The sequence below is a fragment of the Parasteatoda tepidariorum genome, chromosome 6 (genome assembly GCF_043381705.1).
Source record: "Parasteatoda tepidariorum isolate YZ-2023 chromosome 6, CAS_Ptep_4.0, whole genome shotgun sequence".
In the NCBI taxonomy this organism is placed as follows: Eukaryota; Metazoa; Arthropoda; class Arachnida; order Araneae; family Theridiidae; genus Parasteatoda; species Parasteatoda tepidariorum.
The window spans coordinates 88,941,105-88,951,467 of record NC_092209.1 but is presented as its reverse complement, the minus strand read 5'-3'; the positions used below and the strand labels follow the sequence as shown (position 1 = coordinate 88,951,467).

General features: G+C 30.7%; 1 protein-coding gene across 1 annotated transcript in view; it reads left to right on the top strand.

The window, feature by feature from the left end:
• The first annotated feature begins 5,647 nt into the window (after positions 1 to 5,647).
• LOC107442069 (sarcoplasmic calcium-binding proteins I, III, and IV) overlaps positions 5,648 to 10,363 on the top strand; it is a 19,975-nt gene continuing 15,259 nt past the window's right edge. Inside the window, exons 1-4 of the mRNA XM_016055536.3 lie at positions 5,648 to 5,786; positions 6,951 to 7,007; positions 9,295 to 9,347; positions 10,184 to 10,297. Of these exons, the coding sequence (XP_015911022.1) occupies positions 6,956 to 7,007; positions 9,295 to 9,347; positions 10,184 to 10,297 (219 nt within the window). The 5' untranslated portion in view covers positions 5,648 to 5,786; positions 6,951 to 6,955. The remainder of the gene's footprint in view (positions 5,787 to 6,950; positions 7,008 to 9,294; positions 9,348 to 10,183; positions 10,298 to 10,363) is intronic.

Below are 10,363 nucleotides of genomic sequence, written 5' to 3'. Positions count from 1 at the left end.
GAACATTTCTAATTGGGAGTATGATCACCTCTAACAGTTAGACAACTATTGCAATACTGTTTACCAAGGGTGTCTATTCGATGGGATTATGGTCAGGGCAGGGCTCGAAAAAACTCAGAAATTTTACTCGTCCCCGAGGACGGCTTGTCCAACAATGTACCCGTCCTCCTTTGAAACTAATCCGTCACTTCTAAATAAATAAAAATATTATTTTTTCTTATTTATTACAAACATTTATATAAATTACACAATAAATTAGTAGCTGCTAGGATTACATTATACAGTAATAAAAGAAATACTAGGTTACTAATAGTAAAACCTAGTATTTCTTTTATGAAATTGCAGCGGCTGCTGCTTTTAAGCCAATTTCAAGCTAAACGCCGAAATGTGGCAAACTTACGTCGCCAGTTGGCGATAAGGACAATCACGATTGCAGACCTAACTGCACCTGTTTTTCTTCTCAGTTCGGTCTGTGACGACGCCTGTGTATATTACTGGGACAACCTGTCCGCCACGATGTTTAATCTAGAACTTAACTTGTAACCTTAATTGTTATCCTTTTATTAAATTTATTATTATTTAATTATGGCTGGCATTCTGTTAATTGTTTCTATTCTTAATCAACTTAATTACTCATTTTAGATCATCTCTCTATTTGAATATTATGTTTTTATTTTAGGAGTCGCGTTAACCTCCACGTGTCTCCTCAAAATAATTTAAATGACAAAGCTCAAGTTATCTGGAATGTCAATTTATCCGAGGGTACTGCGTTTTTTAAATGAATCAAATATGACGTTTGTCAGTTCTACAATCAAGCCTATGATTTAAAGAGGTTTCTGCACAGAAATCTGAAAGGGGTTTTCCATTTAGGTGGATGTTCATAATTGCGTTTAACGCTTACGGAATGTGTTTTTTTGTAAGTTCATTGCTGAAAAGTCCCTTTCAACTGCTGCAGTACTCCCAGACGGAAAAAACATCAATCCACCATGCGCAGTATGTTGCTGTACGAGATTTCTAGATTAGAGGGTCATTTTAGAAGTGAGCCGCTAGACTCTTGTAAGATAACAAAAATTGAAAGCGTATCACGAACATTAACGGGAAAATGGCCGTCCGCGCGGACGTCTGATTCGAGAAATTCGTTGTCCGCGGAAATTTTTGACCGTCGAGGACGGGCGGTTTTTCGAGCCCTGGGTCAGGGGTCACTACTAACCACTACAGTATGAATATCCTCCGATTGGAGGTATTTGTCCAGGTGAAACCATTCGTTTGGGACCGCTCAATTATTATGTAAACATATTTTTGGCACTTATGCATTCTCTCACCTCTTGTTATCAGATATAAGTAAACAACTTACCCCTTCCCATACTAGAGTTTTAAAAAAGAACAATACAATAGTCCCACCCTTTGTCTTAGGCTTTGGTTTTTACTGTATTAATCTAAATTTTAGAATTTCAAGATTAAACCTAGTTAAAAGGCATAACTTTGTGTAGAACAAAATTTAAGCTTTAATTTATTTTTTAAGACTTGAAACTCATCAGCGAAATATTTTTCAAACCTATTCTATCCCAAAGTTTAATTTTTACTTCATGTTTGAAGTTATTCCGAATGCAATTCTTTTCAAGATTTTTCTGCATTAAAAGAAGATTATAAAAGAATAGGAATTTCGGGTTTTGCGTAAGTATTGATCATACCCCTGCTCCAAGCTTGTAAGCAAATATACACAAATCAGAATAATCTCCCCCCCCCCTTCAGGTGCTTACGTAATTTTTTGATAAGTCCCTTTCTATTTCACTTTATCTACCATTGGTAATTAAAAATTTTAACTGTAGGAAAAAAAAAACAAAAAAAAACAGGTATATGAATTTTGGAATTTTTTTTCCTCCTCAAAATCCAAAAAATTTGCTTTTATCTCCTAAAATATTTTTCACCACTTTTTCAAAAATTGTAAACTTGTTTAAAAAAAATTTAAAAAAAAAATCTGCCTTAAAACTAGAAAAACAAACTAGTTTTTTTTTCTTCTTTTTTTTACAGCAATTTTTCCTATTATATTCTGCGCACAACAGATCATTTAATTTTAAAATAGTTAAGAAGTTATAAAAATTATCAGTCGCGCATTTTTTAAAAGTCTTTTCAGGTTTTTTGATGTAAAAATAAAAGTAATCGCATCAGCGTTTTTTAATTTTTAGCAGCCCCGCACTCTTATTTCTAAAGTTAAGAACCTTCCCCTTTTTATAAATGTTGAATCAGTTTTTTAATGAATACATTTTAAAAGTATCGTTTTAGGTCTTTTTTTTTTTTTTTTTTCGTTTTGTGAAATTCATTTATATTTTTTCGTAAGCAAAAAATTCGTGACAATCCTCTCGTTTTTTTTTTTTTTTTTCCTTTTTTTTGAGAACNTTTTTTTTTTTTTTTTTTTTTTTTTTTTTTTTTTTTTTTTTTTTTTTTTTTAAGATTGCATAGTAACGTGCTTTTCCTTTCTTTAAAAAAAAAATATTTGTTTATTTTAATTGTAGAACACGATATTAATATTTATGAAAATTAATGTAGGGAGATTTTTAATACTTCGTTTAATATGACCTTTACTTGCAGATCTGTTGTCTATGCTCTCATTCAAGACCAGTTCGTCACTTTGAAAGAATTCATCATGGTTCGTTATCAAACAGTAAAATTCATGAGTCCTAATTAAAATAAGCAGAAATAATCGATAAATACTGTAGTGTATCTACCACTACAAAAATATAATTCCAATTTATTAGTATATAAGACATGTTAACTCGATTTTATGTTGGGGTACCTTTTCATAGATGAAGGTTAACATTGTCGAAAGATACCAACCCCACATTGATGACCCGGACGTGATGTGGACACGCCTACCTTGGCAAAAACGCCCGCTACGATTTCAACACGTTTACTTCGATGGATGGTCAGTTGACTCGCACTTGTGACTGCGACATTGTCCTCCTCACGCTGTTGCTTCTCAGTCTCCATCACACACACAACGTATACACTCGACTGCTAGAGGCAACACAGGAGCGACCACGACCGTGAACATAATACAGCTCTCACAATCAACACTCAAAAAGTACGGTGATCTTAATACAGCTCTCCCGGCTTCTCACAAAACAACAGGGAATCAACTAGTGGTATACGTTCATCTATTTCTATCAGGTATAATTCTAGTGGAGGAGTACTGTAGTGTATCTACCACTAATAAAATATAATTCCAATTCACAGGTATATAAGACATGTTAACTCGATTCTATGGCCGAGGACCTTTTCATGGATGAAGGTTGACATTGCCGATAACTACCATTCCCACAAACATATTTATCCTTGTTTTTCTCAACTCTTTTTACCAGCAGTCTGCAGCTGCTCTTATTGCTTAAAAATATTTTTTTTATATCTTAGTTCCGTCCCGCAGATCGTTAAGACACGCAGATCACCGAAATCAAGCATCACTGGCTGCGGTCAGTGTGCGGGTGGGTGACCACTTGGATTAGTCTGCGTAGGGACCGAGGGTGTGCGGTATGGGTCCTCGTTAAACTGTTCTACCGTAAAGTGCTCGACTTCGCGTGCAGGTCGTCGGGCTACCGAAGCAGGGGTGCCATCCCCTCTGCTAAGGATCAAAATTGTGATGGGATTATGGGATGTCCCCCAGACCGTCGCCAATAGCCCTTTGTGCAGCTCCAGTGAGACGTAAATAAAATACCTACCATATCTTAGTTCCCTTAAATAACATTTTCTCTATTTCTCTCACAGCATGTGAACTTTTTAATGCCTCTTATAAACGGAAATCATCAACTCCTGTCTTTTCCCCTTTCTTGGCCTAAAGTGTTTTGTTCCGCTTTCAAACGGGAGTGTTTTGGTCACGTGATGTTGGTCACGTGATGTTATGTTTCTTTTTAGTTGAAATGAATTAATCATTAATTTTTTTTTATCTCATACACATTCTTGCAGGTTTATCTTGCCACACACTCAAATTGCTTTTTTTTATTTTCTTCAAATCTTCCAGGTTAAATAAATTCAATTGTCTCACCACATTATTGAGGATTAATTATGTACTTATTTTTTTCTAAATCATGATAAATTAAACCTTCATTTATATAATTCCCAGTGCATAGATTAATATTTAAAACTTTCAGACATTGTGAAACTTAAAATCTTTAATTGTATTTAATTTTAATGGTGGATAAAAATTTTGATTTATTTCTTAATTTGTTAATTTCATTTGTAAAATATTAAATGAAAGAAAAGCTTCATAAAAAATATTGATAAAAGTTATTTTACCATCCACTTTCTCTTCCAATTACAGTTTTAACATTTTGTTCATGTTACATGATTAAACACTTCATTCGCGTCAAAAATATATAAATAGAAAATAATAGTTACAAGTGCTCAAAAAAATAGGAGTCCATTTTCAAGACTTGTCAGACGTGAACGAGAAAAAATAGAATTGATTTGAAATATATAACGTAAAGTTGAAGACGAAAAATTGAAAATAAAGGTGAGAAACAAAATTATAAAAGCCACAGTAGCCAAGAGAGAGAACAAAAAAGATAATTTCTTCTCTCTCGGCTACTGTGGTTCTTCTAGTTAGTTTGCCATTTTTAGTGAGCAACTTTGCGTTTTTTATTTCAAATCATTTTTATTTATTTCTACTCACGCCTGGCTAATCTTGAAAACAGGCGCCTATTTTTTGAGCTCTTGAAACATGTCGACTATTATTTCCTAGTTACATATTTTTAAGTCTTTACTCAGGTAAGATCTTACCGTTTATGTGTCTTTGGATTATTTATTTAATTTGTTTGTGGTTTGGTTTTATTATTTCTAAAACCCAACCATTTGATGCTTTATACATAACTATAAATCATAAATATACAAAGCTAATTTAAAAACCATCCCTTAAGCAGTGATGAAATTTAGCGATACGCATGAGGTAATATGTTATTAACTTTTATAAAGTAAGGCGTACCGTTTCCGCATTATTTGATTTATAAACTGTTCTTAAAAACATTGAAAAATATTTAATACGTCAAAATCACATAAAGTAAATTTTTTTTTTTTCAAAATTAATAGAAGCTTTTTTTTTGGGGGGGGGGACTTCTTGGAGAGAAACTCGTGATTATTTTCAATCATCGAATCGATTTCAATAAATCCAGATTAAGTTTACGATACGTTTGTTAGTACCTGTTTTGCAAACGAAAATATTTAAAGAAAAATATAGAAAATAAAATTTAAAAAAAATTTAAGTCTTGTATAAGTTTAAATCTTGTTGAAATTGTTTAAGAATATTATGAATTTTTAATTCTCGAACTAATACCCTTCGTGCATTTTTATATTAGTTTCTTTGCGGATATTATCTCGAAAATTGTTTAAGTTTACAAGCTCTTAAATGATTTGAGTTCAACAACGACAGTTTGTTCAAAAAAATGTTGCGAACCAAAGGTTTGAGTTGAAAAAATATTCAACATTGAAGTTTCTTTTTAAATCGTTTTAAGTAGCTTTATCATATAAAGCACTTAAAAAAAGGTTTTTTTTTTTTATTTATTTTGTTTTTCTGCCGATTACTTTTCAATGTGACGTCATGACTGAGCAAAATGTAAGCAAGCAATTAGACAACAGTGATGCAAGAAAAAGGGAACACAGAGCTTGATTTATAAATAACTATAAGTATATGTCTATGCAACGAAGTAAAAAAACTCATCCCACGCTTTTTACAGTTCCTTTCTACGAATCTGACTCAGTTTATCCTCAGTTTTTAGAGTGTTATGTATTTTTTACACTAGGTAAGATTTAGTTATGTATTTCAATTGTTTTCAGTAAAAATAATCGTTCGTTATGTCAATTGTTTAAGAGGAATACATTTCCCCCCGTTAATTTAGAATAATTTGTGTAATAAGTTTTGACTTTATCTTTTACAACCGATCCGGGCGGATGATCGAGTATCTCGGAGTGTGTTTCGTTTGAGATAACAGAATTCATTTGTCTTAGGGGAGTAAGCATAGGGGGATTTTAAATATACTTTTATTTATCTTTGTTTAATTATGGCTATTTATCTATAATTATATTAATATCTCCATATATCTCGATAGTATCTGTCAAAGCATGTGAAATACAAGGTTTATGAGGACAGCTTTTCGAATAAAAAATCCTTTTTCTTTAGAACTTCTTCTAATTTAATTCTGCAATCAATAATTTTTGAAAGGTAATGTAGCATTATTCATGCTACTATCTGCTTTCAAAGTTTTGATTAGTGAACAGCCAGCCTAATTTCTGGGTTTACGACTACTAATGTTCAACTACGTAACCTTCATTTTGAACCCAATCCAGAAGACAAGCGAACTCCTGGATCAAGTATTGGGAGAAATTTGCCTTCGTGGAGGATTTTTGAATGGAACTAGCCCACATTTGCGTTATACGGAGAGGAAATCCACGAAAACGTCCTACGGATAGCCTGACGACAAGGGGACTCTAACCCATGATCCGTCTACCACTGAGGATATTTTACGTCAGCAGTGTGGTCGGCGCAAGACGGATGAGGAATTCATGCCGACCAACTATCGCTGGGATTCGAACCCGGTTCACCTCATTGTAAAAAGCCGTTCCCAGTGAAGGCCCATTTGACATTAGAATCGTTATTGATGATATCATCCCTCCCTTGCTTTTCCTGATCTCAATAATGATCTGTCAGAATTTGAAAAAGTTTTTTTTCTCTCTAAATTATTAATTTGAGAGCCTTCATGTGTATTTTTTTTAAGGAATTCATTTTTCAAAGTGATTTAAAAATATATAATAAGGGTGGTTTATTAGAAAATTCTGTATTCATATTTTATGTTCTTATATTGAGTAGTGCTCATAGAATTGGATTTATTTTAGTGACATTTATCTATTGCACCATCTAGAGTACCGTATATTTGTCGTAGAATATATATTATTTATTATTTATGCAGATTAAATGGGATCAACGTTTCGTCACAAGCATCTTTATACATTCCACAAATTTTGGGGTAAGTTCCTTCGAAAATTCAAGTTAATCATCTTTTTCAAAGCATTATTGAAATATCCTGTTCAAAATTTTCCAATGCTGGCGTGAAAACCACAACTATATGTACTACACTGCCCTACAATAATGGAAGAGATGCTTTCAGTTTTTGACATTTTTTAAAATTTCTCAAAAAATATTATTAGATTATTTTGTAACTTTCAGAGATTTGAGGGACCGATAATAATTTACAAAAGAAAACAAGTATTTTTAAACACCCTATGCTAGATAATCAATCAATAAGCATGTAACTTATATAAAATACTTTGATTGTTACAATAGCAACAAAATTTTTTGTAAACTATTTAGCATAAATATTTATCGATATATGGACATTCTAAAAAAAAATTATTTTTTGTCTTACGTTATTTTGTATTACGTAACTTTAAAATTATTCAAAATTTTTGAAGCCATTTAAAATAAATAACAAAATTATAGTTAAAATTTAATATAAATTCGTAATTCGCTAAACCTGCGCCGGATATGAGTATTTAAAGTAGTTCTTTTATACTGCCCATGCGCGGAAAAAAAAGTTTAGAAAAATGTTTCATAATTTCGTAGTATTTGGCAACAAATGAAAAAAAAGTTTGATTTGAATGTCTTAAAAATTTAAAAAAGTTTTAAGTAATTTTTTAAGTAGCTTTTGTACTTTTTAAAAGAAAGCACAAAAGTCTTAGTTCTTTTTTTCTTCACAAATTTAATTTTCTAGTCTCGGCTGTTATTGCCGGCAGAAATTTTAATAAATCTTGTTTCATAATACAAAATAAAATTTTTAAAACTCATCATTTTAATTTTCTTTTAAAAAAGTATTTTATAATTAGACATTTAAATCAGACTTTTTTCATTAATTGTCAACTATTCGCTACAAAATTATATAAAAAATTAAAAAAATATTTAAATAATTTTCTGTGCATGAGCAGTACTAAAGAACCTATTTATATATTAAGCAGTTTTAAACGAAATTTTTTCAAATTTTAAATCAATAATTTTAAATGGCTATAAAAAGAGTGTCTCACCCATTATTGCAGGGTAGTGTATGAGTAAAGGGTAGAGACAAGTGTGTGAATTGAGTTTCAATTAAGAGCAGTGCGGATTAAATTAATATAATGTACACTTTTTAATTTTCTGAAAATATTATGATATAATAATTCCAGAAAATATTATGTAAATTACATATTCAGTGTAATATGTTCTATCGGAATTCACTTCTGTACAATGCACTTTAAAAGAGTTTCAGAAACATCTTTTGGAATGTTCTTTAATTCTGTCGTTCTTATATTGTCTTCCTCGTTCCCTATCAAATTTTTCAGTTTCGGTAACAAAAATTATTGTTCGAAGATTATGACGAAAAATTCAATCTAGACAACCTGCAAAACTTAAAAAATGTGCTATGGTAACATTAAGAACATTAGAATGGAAGAGCGTTTCGAGAAAGGACTTCAGAAACTTATAAAACCTGCTCCAAATTTTTATACCTTTTGAAAAGTAAAAAATCGTTTGACAGTCGACTTTCTGAACATTCCAGTTCATAGTTTCTGCGTGATGTCATAATTCTTTATTTAATAATTCTTTTAAAAATATTTTAAACAGTTCTATCATAAAAACAAACCACAATTAAAAAAAGGTTCTTAAAGAATAATAAAATAGAAATCAATTTTTTAGAGACTTAGAGAACATTCTTACTGAATCTAGTTTGATCATTCTGCTTTAAATGCCTCAATCAAATATTCAACTACTAAATGTATATTTCATATGAATTTTTATTTAAATGAAAAAGTTCCAATCAAAATATTTTGTGCAAAAATGAAAAATTTGTTTTAAAACATTATAATTCGTAAAATCATTACCATAAAAAGAGAAAGATAAATTATCTCAACTCTTTTTCCTAACAATAAAACCGAGTGAATTTTTTTGGCTGTTTTCGAACGGTAGTGTCAGAATATTTTGGAGTGGGCTCCAATAACTCCAAGTGAGGGAAACATAATAATCATAGTCCATTCACATACTATACATTCAGAAGTTATGAGATCGATGCCGGAAACAAATTGTTACACTTTTTAGAACTGATAGGGTGTATAAAATTCCAATTAATAACTTAAGAAATCTTCTGAAAATGTGTCCAAATTTATACATTTTTTGTACATAAATAGTTTTATTTCTTACTCCTTCAATTGCAAATATACAACTGAAGCTTTAATTTCATATCATAGTTTTCTAGAGTGAGACTTAAAAAAGATCCATTTTCATTCCAGATGTGAACGGTGATGGTGTATTAACATGGGATGATTTTCGCCAATTAGCTGAAGTGAGTGAGAATTTTAACACTTTTCCTTAAATATATTTTTGTATATTTAATTAATTCTTAAACTTTTATTCTTTAACTATTCTTTTTAAAACAAATACCTCTGTCATTTTCGTTTGGCAAAATATTTCATTACGTAATTGCAATTCAAACCATTTCTTCTGTTCATTAAGGATTAAGAAAAAGCAATATTGGTAAACCGTGGCAATTTTATGGCAACCTGTTCCTTTTTTCCTCCTTTCTATTCCTTTTATTGTACTTTTCCCTCCAAGAAAAAAGAACGAGCTTATAAAAGGAAAATCTCGAGCGATAAATACATTTTCTTATTTCTCTTTGCAACAAGGAATATTTGGTAAATTTTAAAGCAAAATATGAAGTAAAAAATCTGCTAAAAAAACATTTAAAATTTCAATAACTTTCAATCAAAATGAAATTTTAAAGAAAACTACGGGTTAAGTTCATAAATTTAAATAGCTTTTTCAACTGACTAAATTTCAACTCAGTATTTGGACTTTTCTGGGATGCGGATCGTCTTCACGGCATTTTTTTGCTACAAATTTAAAAGTTAATAACTCTTGGACTAATAATCTGTAGTTTCATTTCTGTGGGCTACTGAGATATCATATCTACGTAACGCTTTTTACTGCAAGGTTAGCAGTTAATAATTCTTGAACTAATAATCGAACGTTAAAATATTTAATCGAATCATACTACTATCTGTGCATTTTTCTGTATATTTTCTGTACGTTAATGAGAAATATGATATAATGAGAAAATACAAAATAATTGATTCCGTTTTGTAAGTCACACAAATAAAGTAATGTTTCCAAATATTTCAGAAATATACTAAAATTCAAAGGAGGGGAAAATTAGATCAAGATGTCTACAAGAGGTGGGAATCTATTCTGAGCAAATGGTGGGATGAATTGACTCAGCATGCTGATTTTAATAAAGTAAGTATCACTCATTTTAAAAATATTTATAACACTTTCTAAAGAAAGAAAGAATATATATATATA